We start from the raw sequence: 16,665 nt of genomic DNA, 5'->3' as shown, positions 1-16,665 counted from the left end.
TACTTCTGTCAACTGACTGAACACATCTTCTTCCGCTTGTCAAAGTAGTTCTGCTCAGTTTAGTGTTTTACGCATTTATTCTCACAGTATCGTTTCATAATGTGATATAATAATATAATAAGCTGATATTTAATTGTAAAATATATATATATATATTTTAAATATTCGAACTGAAGGAATTCCCGCCCTAGCGCAAGGATACATTCTCATCAGTGGGGCTGCTGCGCGCGCCAAAGGAATCACTCGACCTTCAGTTTCACGCAACGGTCAATCTTCGATGTGAGATGAAAATAAGCAGGTAAAGTTCATGTTTTATCATTTTTGTCATTATTATATGTTATTTTTACTATATCGGAGTTCTAGCATTTAGAATGTTTACCCTTTTGAATCTTTAAACCAGCGTTTCAAACTTTGGCGCTTTGACCAGTGCCCTTAGTCATTTAAAATCTTCAAAAGTTTCAAATATAACGTTGGGTATTGTGTCGTTTTTTATTTTATTTTTTTATTATTATTATTTTTTGCTAGAATTTATCCGAATCTTACCACATACTTTTTGTAGTTGTAGGTTTTGTTAAGCTATATTGTCCCTGAGGGAAAACTGGATGGCTTTGAGGAAAATTAAGTCTTTAACTGTTAAGTTACGATTCATAATCGTAGGCGTCGTCTAAAAGCTCAAAATATTTTATTTTCCTAGGCGAGATTGGATGAAAATTCTGAATTCAAAATCAGATTCATGAGAACAAGCGCTTAAAGTGACTGAACTCCTCCGAGGACGATATGAAGCGTTAGTAATGTTATGTTCTTAGGCACTTTTCCCTCTTCGAGCAGCTTCTGTTTTAAGACACTTTTAATCAACCTTCTATATTAAAGCACTGTTATTGAAGCTGATAGGGATTATTGATAGGGACTCGCTGATAGGAATTCACAGGTGACACAGACAGGGTTCAGAACTATAGATACAGTATTGTTCAAAATAATAGCAGTACAATGTGACTAACCAGAATAATCAAGGTTTTTCGTATATTTTTTTATTGCTACGTGGCAAACAAGTTACCAGTAGGTTCAGTAGATTCTCAGAAAACAAATGAGACCCAGCATTCATGATATGCACGCTCTTAAGGCTGTGCAATTGGGCAATTAGTTGAATTAGTTGAAAGGGGTGTGTTCAAAAAAATAGCAGTGTGGCATTCAATCACTGAGGTCATCAATTTTGTGAAGAAACAGGTGTGAATCAGGTGGCCCCTATTTAAGGATGAAGCCAACACTTGTTGAACATGCATTTGAAAGCTGAGGAAAATGGGTCGTTCAAGACATTGTTCAGAAGAACAGCGTACTTTGATTAAAAAGTTGATTAGAGAGGGGAAAACCTATAAAGAGGTGCAAAAAAATGATAGGCTGTTCAGCTAAAATGATCTCCAATGCCTTAAAATGGAGAGCAAAACCAGAGAGACGTGGAAGAAAACGGAAGACAACCATCAAAATGGATAGAAGAATAACCAGAATGGCAAAGGCTCAGCCAATGATCACCTCCAGGATGATCAAAGACAGTCTGGAGTTACCTGTAAGTACTGTGACAGTTAGAAGACGTCTGTGTGAAGCTAATCTATTTTCAAGAATCCCCCGCAAAGTCCCTCTGTTAAAAAAAAAGGCATGTGCAGAAGAGGTTACAATTTGCCAAAGAACACATCAACTGGCCTAAAGAGAAATGGAGGAACATTTTGTGGACTGATGAGAGTAAAATTGTTCTTTTTGGGTCCAAGGGCCACAGGCAGTTTGTGAGACGACCCCCAAACTCTGAATTCAAGCCACAGTACACAGTGAAGACAGTGAAGCATGGAGGTGCAAGCATCATGATATGGGCATGTTTCTCCTACTATGGTGTTGGGCCTATTTATCGCATACCAGGGATCATGGATCAGTTTGCATATGTTAAAATACTTGAAGAGGTCATGTTGCCCTATGCTGAAGAGGACATGCCCTTGAAATGGTTGTTTCAACAAGACAATGACCCAAAACACACTAGTAAACGGGCAAAGTCTTGGTTCCAAACCAACAAAATTAATGTTATGGAGTGGCCAGCCCAATCTCCAGACCTTAATCCAATTGAGAACTTGTGGGGTGATATCAAAAATGCTGTTTCTGAAGCAAAACCAAGAAATGTGAATGAATTGTGGAATGTTGTTAAAGAATCATGGAGTGGAATAACAGCTGAGAGGTGCCACAAGTTGGTTGACTCCATGCCACACAGATGTCAAGCAGTTTTAAAAAACTGTGGTCATACAACTAAATATTAGTTTAGTGATTCACAGGATTGCTAAATCCCAGAAAAAAAAAATGTTTGTACAAAATAGTTTTGAGTTTGTACAGTCAAAGGTAGACACTGCTATTTTTTTGAACACACCCCTTTCAACTAATTGCCCAATTGCACAGCCTTAAGAGCGTGCATATCATGAATGCTGGGTCTTGTTTGTTTTCTGACAATCTACTGAACCTACTGGTAACTTGTTTGCCACGTAGCAATAAAAAATATACTAAAAACCTTGATTATTCTGGTTAGTCACATTGTACTGCTATTATTTTGAACAATACTGTATAATACATTTGTCAATATTTTTCTTTGTATTTTTGTAGATTGGCTAAAATTTCATATATTTACATGCTTTTTTTTCTCCTTACAGATAACTTCTGTAAGACTGGTAGTGAGTGAAATATTAACAGTATGTCCAACACCTGTTAAAAAACACATCACTGAGATTGCATGGAAGATGGCCATGGCTTATCCTGAAGCATTCAAAGATATTATTGAAGGGGAAGTTGTTGGAAGTGGGTATGATTCAGTCATCAAACAGCTGATTAACAGACTGGACAATGTGAGGAGAGGAAAGACATCACTTTCTTTAAAGAGACAAGCAGCTGGCAACAGTGAAGAAGATACTTTGTGTAGAAAGAAGAGACTAGATAGCTACGGGTGTAAAAACTGGCAACCAGTGCAGCTACCAGCTAATGAAACGCCTGACACCCAGATATCTGTAAAGCAGGAAATGAAGAAAATGAAAAAAGAACAGTTCCATGATGCCAAAATTGTTGAGAATATGATGAGGGCCACCTTCTTTACTCAGCGAAAAGACATCATAAATGGGGTTGAAACCTCTGATCTGTTGCACGAATGGCCATATTTGTTTAAAACATCTGGCATGATGACTCACTTTAAAGAGCTAACTGCGATAGACTTTGAAGACAAAACTATAGCAAGTAAGTGTGCTAGAGTTGTTTCATACTTCAGATGTACTGACAAGACAGCAAAGATGCAGACCATCTTCAGGGAAATGGAAAAATCAAGCAAGAACTTGGATGATATCAACGCTGCTGGATTTCTTCAGCTACTTCTCAAGTACTTCAGCGAGAGAGAGGACCAGATGTTCCATAAAGTGGATCAAACAACCTTGCCATCTGAAGTAGACTGTGCCAAACTTCCGAGTACACCCTGCATAATTGTGTGTGGTATGTTTGAATATTTTTAAAGAAAAACTATTTAATATTTGCAGTAAGTTTATCACAGTGTTACTGATCTCTTCTTTTTCTTATGCATAACAACAGGAAGTTCACCTTTGACCGCAGAGAACTTCATGTTTTCTGTTGACCAAGTCGTCGTTAACGGCCACATCACCATCTTCTGTGATGCTCTGAAGTTGATGTTTGCTTCATATTACTGTTTGAACATTTCATACCCAGTAGACCAAGGAGGAACGCTAGAGTTTGTGCAAAGGTAAAAACACACACTCATACAATCACACTCACACTTGTGTCCTTACACACACACTCACACAAAACACTTTTTTCAACACGCACTGACTCACACATTCTTACATACACACACACACACACACAGTCACATATGCATCCTCACACTCTCACACACACACACACACATCCTTACACTCACACACTATCACATACACATTCTCTCACATGCATTCTCACACACTCGCATACAGTCACACATGCATCCTCACACCCTCACATATACACACTGTCACACACATCCTCACACTCTCCCATACACACTCACACAGGCATCTTCACACTCACTCTCAGATACACACACACACTCTCTCACACACATCCTCACACTCACACACACTCTCTCACACAGGCATCCTCACACACACACACTCTCACACACATCCTCACGCATCCTCACACTCAAATACACACTCTCTCAAACGTATCCTCACACTCACACACTCTCACATACACACTCACACAGGCACACTTACACACTCTCACATACACACTCACACAGGCACACTCACACACTCTCAAATGCATCCTCACACTCACTCTCAGATACACACACACTCTCACACACATCCTCACACTCACATACACACACTCTCTCAAACGCATCCTCATAGACACACAGGCATCCTCACACTCTCACATACACACACTCACACAGGCATCCTCACACTCACACACTCTCACATATACACACTCACACAGGCATCCTCACACTCACTCTCAGATACATACACACACACTCTCACACACATCCTCAGACTCACATACACACACTCTCAAACGCAAACTCACACTCGCACAATCTCACATATACACACACACACAGGCATCCTCACACTCACATACACACTCTTAAACGCAAACTCACACTCGCACACTCTCACATATACACACTCACACAGGCATCCTCACACTCACTCTCAGATACACACACACTCTCGCACACATCCTCACACTCACATACACACACTCTGTCAAACGCATCCTCACACTCACACACTCTCACATATACACACTCACACAGGCATCCTCACACTCACTCTCAGATACATACACACACACTCTCTCACACACATCCTCACACTCACACACACACTCTCTCACACACATCCTCACACTCACACATATACACACTCACACAGGTATCCTCACACTCACACAGGCATCTTCACACTCACACACTCTCACATATACACACTCACACAGGTATCCTCACACTCTCACACACATCCTCACACTCACATACACACACTCTCAAACGCAAACTCACACTCGCACACTCTCACATATACACACTCACACAGGCATCCTCACACACACACACACACACACACACACACATCCTCACACTCACATACACACACTCTTAAACGCAAACTCACACTCACACACTCTCACATATACACACTCACACAGGCATCCTCACACTCACTCTCAGATACACACACACTCTCAAATGCATCCTCACACTCACACACTCTCACATACACACACTCACACAGGCATCCTCACACTCACTCTCAGATACATACACACACACTCTCTCACACACATCCTCACCCTCACACACACACTCTCTCAAACGCATCCTCACACTCACTCTCAGATACATACACACTCTCACACACATCCTCACACTCACACTCTCACATATACACACTCACACAGGCATCTTCACACTCACACAGGCATCCTCACACTCACACACACACACACAGGCATCCTCACTCACATACACACACTCTTAAACGCAAACTCACACTCGCACACTCTCACATATACACACTCACACAGGCATCCTCACACTCACTCTCAGATACACACACACTCTCACACACATCCTCACACTCACATACACACACTCTGTCAAACGCATCCTCACACTCACACAGGCATCCTCACACTCACTCTCAGATACATACACACACACTCTCTCACACACATCCTCACACACACACTCTCTCAAACGCATCCTCACACTCACTCTCAGATACATACACACTCTCACACACATCCTCACACTCACATACACACACTCTGTCAAACGCATCCTCACACTCACACACTCTCACATACACACACTCACACAGGCATCCTCACACTCACTCTCAGATACATACACACACACTCTCTCACACACATCCTCACACTCACACACACACACTCTCTCAAACGCATCCTCACACTCACTCTCAGATACACACACACTCTCACACACATTTTCACACTCACACACACACTCTCTCAAACGCATCCTCACACTCACTCTCAGATACATACACACTCTCACACACATCCTCACACTCACACTCTCACATATACACACTCACACAGGCATCCTCACACTCACACACACACACACAGGCATCCTCACACTCACATACACACACTCTTAAATGCATCCTCACACTCACACACTCTCACATACACACACTCACACAGGCATCCACACACTCACTCTCAGATACATACACACACACTCTCTCACACACATCCTCACACTCACACACACACACACACTCTCTCAAACGCATCCTCACACTCACTCTCAGATACACACACACTCTCACACACATTTTCACACTCACACAAACACTCTCTCAAACGCATCCTCACACTCACTCTCAGATACATACACACTCTCACACACTTCCTCACACTCACACTCTCACATATACACACTCACACAGGCATCCTCACACTCACACAGGTATCCTCACACTCACAGGCATCTTCACACTCACACACTCTCACATATACACACTCACACAGGCATCCTCACACTCACTTTCAGATACATACACACACACACACTCTCACACACATCCTCACACTCACATACACACACTCTCAAACGCAAACTCACACTCGCACACTCACATACACGCACTCTCACATGCATACTCTGTCACACATGCACTCACATACACAAGTACACACACACACATCATCACACTAGCACACTCTCACATGCAGTCAAACACACACACACACACACTTTCACATATACTAAATGATTATGAATGTGATATTGCATAGCTTGTCAGTGAACATACACACTCTCACAAATGCATCCTTACACTCGCACTCTCACATACACATTCTCATACACACATCCTCACACTCACACATGCATCCGCACACTCAAACACTTTCACATACACTCTCAAAAACGCATCCTCACACTCTCACAAGCATACTCTCTCACACAAACACACACACTTAGACATTTTCACATACACTCCCACAAATGCATCATCACCCTCGCACACTCACACACATCCTCATGCAAACATCCTAACATACACACTCACACATACAGTCACGCGTGTATCCTCACACTCACACACTCTCTCAAACTTATCCTCACACACACTCACATACACATTGTCACACATGCATCTAGGGCTGCATGATTAATTGCATGCATTTGTAATGCCTGTCTCATTAGTAAAGCCGGTCCTGTGATTAGTAGTACATATCCATCACTTGTTTTCAAATGGAGAATGATCAAGTTCATAATCGAATGCGATTCATCTGCAGATGCATCTGACAATTGCATGCGATTAATTGTAAAGCCCTAAATGCATCCTCACTCACATCGCCACACAACACACTCTCTTACATAGTCATAACACTCTCAGTCTGCCTCACACACAACCTCTCACGTCTTTATAGCAAAAATCCACCACAAGCAGGCCCTTGGCAAGTTCTTATTATTCTACTTTTATTTTTAATATATTCACAGCATATGTTACAGTCCATGTTATATTACTAAGTAATTTTTTTTTCCATTCAACAGATGCCTTTTTAAGATGAACCCCGAGAAGGGATCAAAAGTGGAGAAGACAACATCAAGAAAGCAATCAGCAGTCAGTCCAAAGGTTCTTTCACTGATTAGCAAAATTGCAAACTATGAATGGATGGATTAAAAACTTTAAGTGTCAGATCTTCCATTGACTTAAAATACTGATAATTTTCTTTCGTGGTTGAATTATTTGTTGCTGTCTGTACACACACACACACACACACACACACACCTACACACACACACACACTCATATGACAGCACATGGTTGAGATCCCTGATGTTAAGATGCCATTCGTCTGGGAGTCGTCTCTTTCTGTTCTGTGTAGAACGGATGCTTCCTGAACTCTACAGCTACACATACACATCTGACTGATGTTATTAGTGCACTGAGGATCAGTCTGAGGATTGAGTTGTGAGCGTCAGAGTGTTACTTTACTATCATCTCTACACTATTAGAGCATATATCTGTTGTCGAGGTGAATAATTTCTTCACAGGTGGTTCAGTTAAATTAAAGGACAATTTTAGTATAAATTGTTGTGTTTACCAAAATTGTTTTTACTGTGTGCTGTTGCATTTATGATTTTTTTTTAAATATTTTTATTCTGTTTTGGCCATGAACAAAATGAATTGTAATATTGTTGAAGTTATGATTATTGGAAAATCATTGAACTTGTGCTATAATAATCTTTATACTTGTATATTGTTGCAGTCTTGAATATAGAATATTAAGAGTAAATTGCAGTTTTGAACAAAATGTATTGGTATGTTCTTGCAGATAGGGCAATAAATTATTAAAACACTATCTTGCACCTATGTCTGATTATTTAAATTAAAGCAGTGTTAAATAATTTTGATTAAAAAAATAACTTCATGATAATTTAATGGTTTCCACAAAATTCATGTAAAACATCTTATTGAACATTAAAAGTGAAGAAAATACAGAAAATCTCATGTAAAATTACAGCAAAAAACTGTATTTTTGAATTACGGAAAATTACTGTTATGTAATGTGCCTGTTATTTTACGGTATTTTTCCGGCACCCCAGCTGCCGGAATTTTACCGTTTTTTTACGGGATTTTTTTTTACAGTGTAGACAATCTGGTCAGTGAATACAATATCTTGTCTGTTCTGTTCATTACACCCACTGCGATTTACCATTTCATTGCTCATTCTCGGGCCGTGTTACTCAGCCCCACCACGTAGTGGTTGGAGTGTGTGTCTGTTGTGCGCTGGTGATGGATAGACAACATTTCTCTGTTTGTGCTTGCACAGAAACATGATGGGCAGTTCACTGTGATTCAGCTGGTGGGAATGCTGCGCGGCATCGCGGCCGGCATGAGATACCTCTCAGACATGGGCTACGTCCATCGCGATCTGGCGGCGCGAAACATCCTTGTCAACAGCAATCTCGTATGTAAAGTGTCCGACTTCGGCCTGTCCAGAGTGATTGACGACGATCCCGAAGCTGTCTACACAACGACGGTGAGTCAATTAAGCCACTGTCTCATCGTACCTGCCTTGGAAGCCCACGGCACTCTCAGAATAAACAAATCAATCCGTGCATCAGATAGGAGTACAAATATAGATACTGTCTGTGCTGCATTGGGATGCTAGAATGTTACTGAACATCAATACAGTGCTCTCTAACTCTTCTCAGAAGTCAGAAGTCAGAAAGAGCTTTGTTACCAAGTATGTTTACACACACCAGGAATTTGAAGGAATTCTCTAGTTGACGGAGAGTGTAGTGATTGTGAATTTTACTCCACAGGGTGGAAAGATCCCAGTTCGGTGGACAGCAATGGAAGCCATCCAGTATCGTAAATTCACATCAGCTAGTGATGTATGGAGCTACGGGATTGTCATGTGGGAGGTCATGTCCTACGGAGAACGACCTTACTGGGACATGTCCAATCAAGATGTAAGTTTCTCTTTTTGTACATTCAAATCAAATGGTTTCTGAATAAAATAAGAAACATAAGAACATAAGAAAATCCATATAAAATTATATATAAAAAAATACAATAGATATGTATTAATTCCATGTATTAGTTTTTTTATTTAATATATTTATTTTTAAATCATGCTTATATCAGTTCAATAAATCAGCAGTAAACCAATCATCATTACAATATCAGTCATCACTGCTCTAATGCATCAAGGCATATGTTGGTTCTGTGATCATCTTGTTTTAAATTCCTTCTACATGAAATCATGTTTTTTTCATTTTTTTTTTTCAACCAGCCATCATCCATATTTGATCAGTTTCAAACGTTTCTCATGTGGGTTAAATTAAAAAGTCGGAAACTAAAATGCTTTCCACGTCCTTTCAACTTCATCAAGGCACTTTTAGTCTCTCATTCGTTCAGCTTACTTTATAGTCTTGTAAAACCACAGCTTGCGCCAAAAGGCCTGTTTTTACTCTGTGAACAGAATTTGTAGGTATTCAAGTATTAGGACAGTTACGCACATCTGACACTTTGAATTTTCAACTGGATATCAACACAGGTGTCAAGAGTGACCTTGTTTTAATGACACATTTTGAGGATAAAAAGGTTTAATGGATCTGCGGAAAGGAATGGAGTGTTTTGCTTGTGGATTTCCTTTTTGTATTCTGCTACACTTTCAACCTTTATAATGAGAAATGATAATGCGAGCCAAATTCATCATTAGCGGAGTTCAATCAATTTAAAGATATCTGCTTAGCCATGCAAAACCTTCTAAACGATCTGCCGAGCCCAGCTTTTCTGACGGGCTGAGCTTTTGTCTCAAAGAAATTGGGACTGCAAAGTGCCTTTCATCATTCTGATCACATGCGTGCATGGTTTTCAAGTTGAAGCGGATTGAAATTCAGATATGGTCACGGCAGTGTTGTTAATCTGCCGCTGTATGTAGGCACTTGTCTTGTATATGCTGCACTGTTAGGCAGATTCTTTGTCAAAATTACACAAGCTTGAACATCCTCAGAGAAGTTAAACAACCTTTATCAGTGAGACTAATGATGACTTATAATTCTCTACTCACTAGTGAACATTAGCTCTCCATGGTAGTGTCTAACTTGTATCAGCCTTTAATGTTATTTTTTGCAAAGGAACATTTGCATCGGTGGAGTCTTGATACTTGTCAGGCATCAGCGTCAGATGTTTTTATACCCTTTTGAGGGGGAGGCGAAAAACTCCTTGAGGGCTGCTAAAAAAGAAGGAAATATTTACATTTCTTCAACTCTTTCTGTTTTGACACTTTCCTTTCTGTATCTCAAGCCTTGTGACAAGAATAGCAGATGAGGATTTGGGGAAAATAAACAGTCTCCTTCTAGACGAGTAGACGATGGGGAAAACCCTAGATCTGGACAAGCCTTTTCTGTCAGTTTAGCTGCTAGTTGTGAATCCACATTTCTGAAAGTTTATTTTGCTCATTATAGCTGCATTTGTTTTTATTAAAATACAGTAAAATCGGTAATATTGTGGAATATTACCATTTCAATTGTTTTCCATTTTAAAATGCATTTTTTTTTTATTGGTTTAGGGTCCCTTTACATCCATAAACCCCGACATGTGGAGCTAGTCATCTGCACAGACACCCAAGTGACAATGCGTTCATGGTTTAGCTAGTTAATTACATAGACTCATGATAGTTTGACAGTCACAAGCAGCTGTTGAGCAGACGGCTTTTAGTGCACTTGCTTCATTCACATCCAGTTTTGGCAGTTCCCTTTTTTATTGCACTCTGGCTCCCTCCAATAACCAGTGCAAGAATAATCACATCTGGTTAGCCTACTTTTCCTCTTTTGTAGTTTATAATGCTGGAGGTAAACCACAACAGATTTATCCAGCAAAGCTGCTGTTTACAGAGTCCTGATTAGAGGATGAGCAAATGGAGAGCTGGAGGTGCAGGCAGGGCTTTGTGTGCATTTCGTTCTGGATGCTAATGGCTAAGCTGCTTGATTTTCCATTGGCTTTTTGTATTTCTGTCTCTAAACCTATTGGTTTCTTTTCAAGCCTTTTTTAATTTTCCATCTCTGACTCTGATCTTGCAGGTCATAAAGGCTATCGAGGAGGGATATCGTCTTCCCGCCCCCATGGACTGCCCTCCTGGCCTCCATCAGCTCATGCTGGACTGCTGGCAGAAAGACCGAGCAGACCGACCCAAATTCGATCAGATCGTCGGCATCCTGGACAAAATGATCCGCAATCCTAACACCTTAAAAACGCCAATGGGAACGTGTACGCGGTGAGGACGCCCATTATTTGTATTTTTTTTTACTGCCCACCGTTATCCATCTCTGCTCAAGGAAAATGATGCCGTTCACAGACCAGCTTTGCTTTTACGACGCATGGAAGTTGCTTGTTATGTTTTATACTCCTGCACCTCCCTGCAATGTCTCTGAGCCCTTTTATAGGTTCACGGGTAAATTTGCGAACAATTCCATCTGTCCGGCATTTGATTTATCCGCTAGGTTTTACTGATGAAAAATAAATCCCGGGGAATCATTAAAGTGAAACAGCCTCCATGCCTTCATGTTCGATAACAAGGACTTTAAATCAATTGTCATAATGAGTGTTTGAGACTTTAAAGCCTTGTGGGAACTCCATTCCCCAGTGTGGTTTTAGACAGAGGAAGTGTGTTTACAATCATAACTGGATCTGTGTCTCACATTGAAGATATGACTTTTAAAGCTTTGGAAAGCCCTTGGTCCACCTAACCATTTTCACAAGTAATGCAAAGCAACAGTTCACTAAATCGATATGAAGGAAATACAATAAACCATGTGTTTTTGTCTGCACAACACCAATATCAGTGAGACTTCATTATTCTCAGTTTCAGTACTGCTACAAGAATAGTATGCTGTTGAAACCCTTTTATTTAAAATTCTTATTAATTTCACAAATTAAACTATAACAATGTCATGCAGCCTTCAATATTTCTAAATTAAGTAAAGAATTCAGTTTTTCAGCTTTAAGTTGTAAATGTAATTGAATTAGACACTATTTACAAACAGTATAACAGATCAAAATTAATGATGCAGACCAAGATTATTATTATTATTATTATTATTTAATAACAGCTGTATCAACTATTAAAACAAATTAAATTAAATACAAAAAGTAATCAAATGTTAAAAAAAACTGTTGACATTATTGGCATGGACTGTACTACATTCTTCTAAAATATAATACATTGTCCATGGCAGGAAATTTAAATTAGCTGGGCAGGATAAGATAGATAGATAGATAGATAGATAGATAGATAGATAGACAGACAGACAGACAGACAGACAGACAGACAGACAGACAGACTACATGCATACTTTTGCCAATAAAGGTCAACTGAGGACAGTATCATATACCAGTACCTTGAAATAATGGTTCTGTGCCCACATAACATTCATATTTGTTTCTTCCTTTTTCTTAGACCCATAAGCCCACTGCTTGATCAGAACACTCCAGATTTCACGTCTTTCCGATTGGTCAGTGAGTGGTTGGAAGCCATCAAGATGGAGAGATATGTGGACAGCTTCACAGCTGCAGGCTACAGCTCGCTCGAATCTGTTGCTAGAATGACTATCGAGTAAGAGCCCTTTGCTATGATCTTTCCTGCACACTGCCATGCTCTATAGAAATGCATGATCTTTCTAGGAGTAATTTCAGCCCTCAGCTCTCATTCACAATACAATACAGACATTGTGCTGCATTTTAATCAGATCCCTTTGACTCATACTCAGACTCATCGTGTTGTGTTTAATATGGCCTTTTCTCAGTTTCTTTTTGCCTAGGTAATGAAATACCTCTCAGGTGTTTCACGCTCCATTTCTGTGATTTATGAATGTTGTGTTTCTGCTTTAGGGATGTAATGAGTTTGGGAATCTCCTTGGTGGGCCATCAGAAGAAGATCATGAGCAGTATACAGACTATGAGAGCCCAGATGCTGCATCTTCACGGGACGGGCATTCAAGTTTGATGGGCATCGGCAGCACTCCCCGATTTGATGAATCAGAACTCTTCAGGACAGCACCGCAAAATGTGTGACACAGCAAAAATAATAAATAAATAAAAAAACAACGTTCCGTTTTTAACCTTCCAGAACTGACAGGACAGAATCATTCCTTTGTTAATGGCGAAGGATTTTGGTGAAGGTGCTGGAAACCAAGAGACAGAGAGACATGGAAAACGCAGACAGACAAGAGAGAGAGAGAGAATCTTAAACGGACAGTGACCACAGGATGCTCTAAAGAACTCATCATGTCATTGAGACGGAGCATTCGGGAGGATTTTTATGCTTTGTATGGACCTTGTTTATCGTCACAGATTTGCTCATAGTTGCTATAGATTTCACTGATTACTTTTTTAAATCAAGGGTGAATATAAAAATAAGCAAATCCAATTCATAAGGAGTTCTTTTGCTTTGGTTTGTAATATCCACACTAAGGCAGTGTGGGACGTTACTCTTCTACTCGATTGATTTGTGTTAGCTTGTTTTCGCGGATTGTGTTACGGAACTGACAACAGGGTAAACCGTCTCATCTGGAGAGAAAGAGACAGAACCAGAGGCTGAAAACCGACAGAAGAGGTATGTCTTCTCCAGCCAGCACTTTCTACATGAAGCTCTCTCCAGACTGAAGCATTGGCAGAGAAAGAGAGTCAGGCCGACTTGGTCTTTTATATCGAGCAGAAATATCCCACTGCTTGGTCACGTGAAGCTCCTGAGAGTGATTGGTTGTGTTTAAGAACAGCCCGAGCAGATGTTAGGTATATTTTATGATCCTACACGACAATTCAGATGTGAATAAGTACAAAGAGAATTGCTAACCACTTCAGGTGGAGTTTTTTTTTTTTTATGTAAGAACTATTACAGTGGCAATATTCTTTCTAAGTTTATATTTACCACATGAATGGATTTATCAGTGCTGTTGTTGAATGTGTACTTTTTATTATTGATATCATTTATCATAAATACATGTTTCCATAAAGAATGGGAAAAAAAAGAAAAAAAAAAAGAAAGAAAGCAATTTTGATTTAATTGTTTAAGCAACAGTTTCATTTTTGTTCAGTATCAGTTGGTTTCCTAGCAGGTGACTGACTTGAAAATCATACAATGTTGTGGTGTAAAGGAGTAATACTGCCTTAAAACAAGTCAACTATTGCTCTTATTTTTAGGTACTGAGATTCTTTGTGAGATCACAGCTGAGTTGGGGAGAGACTGACTAATATGAGCAATAATTTGAGGTGCTGTATAGACTTTTACTCACGTACTGCTTGGAAATCAGCAGCAGTGCTGTGAAATTTGATCAAAGAGAGTTGGTGGATTTATATACGAGGATCTCTTCACCCAGACTGAGATGCTTCCCTGTGTTTCTTCCACCCTGTTGTTGTGCTGAGCTCAAAGATGAGGTTTACACTGAAGTATTAGTGCCATTACAGCCTTCCACTCTCAACTGAATGTTTCATTGACAAGTAAATGTTACGCATTTTAGTGTTAAGTACTTTAAAGGGTGCTGTATACCTTTTTAGACTTGTTTTGCTGGGCTGCCACAAAACTCTACCATTTTATTCAGCTTTGAGCTGATGCAATTTTGTTTTATTTACTACAAAACCTTAATGTGACACATTCTAAACACACACAACACGTTTTTCATTATTTTGAGGAACCAATGCCATTTTAACCGCAACAGCCGTGCCAACATGTGGCGAAGGCGGAGCCGTTGGAGCGCAGCATCACTGGAGGATTTAGCCAAACGTTTGGTGCTTCAAAAAAGCCATCGTTTACCATGCCGTCTCCATTGTGAACCCAGCTGGTGTGTGTGTGCGTGCGTCTCATCCGGATCATATCGTACCCTGGTTAGAGGCCCAGCTCTGCTCCACTATCCTTCCATCTCGCTAACCTCAGCATTGAGCCCACGCCAGGCCTTTGAATTGAATGTGAGCAGAAAGGCTCTCGGTCAGCACAAACCCCGTGCTTCGTAACTGCAGCCACTCAGATCAGCCCCCCGGCGCGCTCTGATCTCACACTCCGGCCTCCCGGGGGCCCCTCGCAGGCCCTTACCCTCTCCGTTCAGATCCGGGGCCCCTGTAGAGACAGCAATTTGAGCCACTTTGAGATTAACGCGTGGATTCAATCAATCCCACATTAAGGCCACTGTACGGGTCAATGACAAATCTGTCAATTTTTCTGCTTTGTGCCGTTTCTAACTTTTCTGGTTTGATATAGTGGAGTTTTCGGTCAAGACAGTTTGTGCTGTGGATTGATTGAGTTCACGGTGCAGCAGGGTTTTATAGACTTCTGGAAAGACGCTAGAGAGCCCACCTAGACAAAAAGTGAAGTGGAATATTCCAAAGAGTTCAGCACTGTTGATTGTGTCAGAGTAATCGCAAACCAGAGGACAATTTGTATATGTTTTAGCTGTAAAACTTGTATATTTTATTTATAATTGTCATTTCTTTATTTTTCACTTAAGTACTCTGTAGTGAGCTCATTGAAAATGCACTATATTTTTCTATCTCACATGCAGCTGATTCTCGTCACCCTCACTCTTTCAGTTGTACATACTTTCTCATTTAGGACCAAAGAGAGCTAATAGGTTTCCATTTTAGAAGAGTATTTTTTTCTTTTCTCTTTAAGGTCGGAAAAAATGTACAGTTCAAAGGAATTGTTGATTTATTATTTATTTTTCTGTGACAAGAGTATGGAGAGTATTCATTGGTCAAAAAAAAAAAAGTATTTTCCTCAGTTGAGAAACTGTATGGTCATTTACCTAGATGATTTCTTGTTACATAGACCTTTTTTTTTTCTTTTGCTTTGTAAGCTTTGTAATAGACTGTACATATATTTTTGGAAATATAATGCAATCTTTATAGCGGTGTCTGTGCCTTCAATTTCTGTTTCTCCATGATGAGCCTGGGCTCTATGATTTACAGGGTTATGTGCCATTCAGAACTGAATACAAATTCAATTTAGTTTTTTACACATTATTATTAACACATGTAATTAACATACTTTAAACTACAACATCTGTCATGAAATGACCATAAATGTTAATTCTGCTTTTTTCTAACACAT

General features: G+C 39.9%; 2 protein-coding genes across 6 annotated transcripts in view; both read left to right on the top strand.

The window, feature by feature from the left end:
• Positions 1-16,462, top strand: part of LOC127938759 (ephrin type-A receptor 7) — a 79,353-nt gene extending 62,891 nt beyond the window's left edge. For all 4 annotated transcript variants that reach the window (XM_052535608.1, XM_052535606.1, XM_052535607.1 and 1 more), the window contains exons 13-17: positions 8,887-9,096; positions 9,383-9,532; positions 11,648-11,841; positions 13,024-13,179; positions 13,455-16,462. In XM_052535608.1, the coding sequence (XP_052391568.1) occupies positions 8,887-9,096; positions 9,383-9,532; positions 11,648-11,841; positions 13,024-13,179; positions 13,455-13,569 (825 nt within the window). In that variant the 3' untranslated portion in view covers positions 13,570-16,462. The remainder of the gene's footprint in view (positions 1-8,886; positions 9,097-9,382; positions 9,533-11,647; positions 11,842-13,023; positions 13,180-13,454) is intronic.
• On the top strand, positions 222-8,701 carry LOC127938760 (uncharacterized). 2 transcript variants are annotated; one of them, XM_052535610.1, is made up of 4 exons: positions 222-298; positions 2,679-3,501; positions 3,598-3,766; positions 7,604-8,701. In XM_052535610.1, the coding sequence occupies exons 2-4, from the start codon at positions 2,766-2,768 to the stop codon at positions 7,731-7,733; spliced, it is 1,035 nt and encodes a 344-aa protein (XP_052391570.1). In that variant the 5' UTR covers positions 222-298; positions 2,679-2,765; the 3' UTR covers positions 7,734-8,701. The 2 variants fall into 2 exon arrangements, with proteins under 2 accessions (XP_052391570.1, XP_052391569.1); XM_052535609.1 differs by lacking the exon at positions 222-298 and having other exon boundaries at positions 2,599-3,501.
• Positions 16,463-16,665: the final 203 nt, after the last annotated feature.

Source organism: Carassius gibelio, chromosome A20 (genome assembly GCF_023724105.1).
Source record: "Carassius gibelio isolate Cgi1373 ecotype wild population from Czech Republic chromosome A20, carGib1.2-hapl.c, whole genome shotgun sequence".
In the NCBI taxonomy this organism is placed as follows: domain Eukaryota; kingdom Metazoa; phylum Chordata; class Actinopteri; order Cypriniformes; family Cyprinidae; genus Carassius; species Carassius gibelio.
Note: the sequence above shows the minus strand (reverse complement) of the source record. Positions and strands in the feature narration are given on the sequence as shown.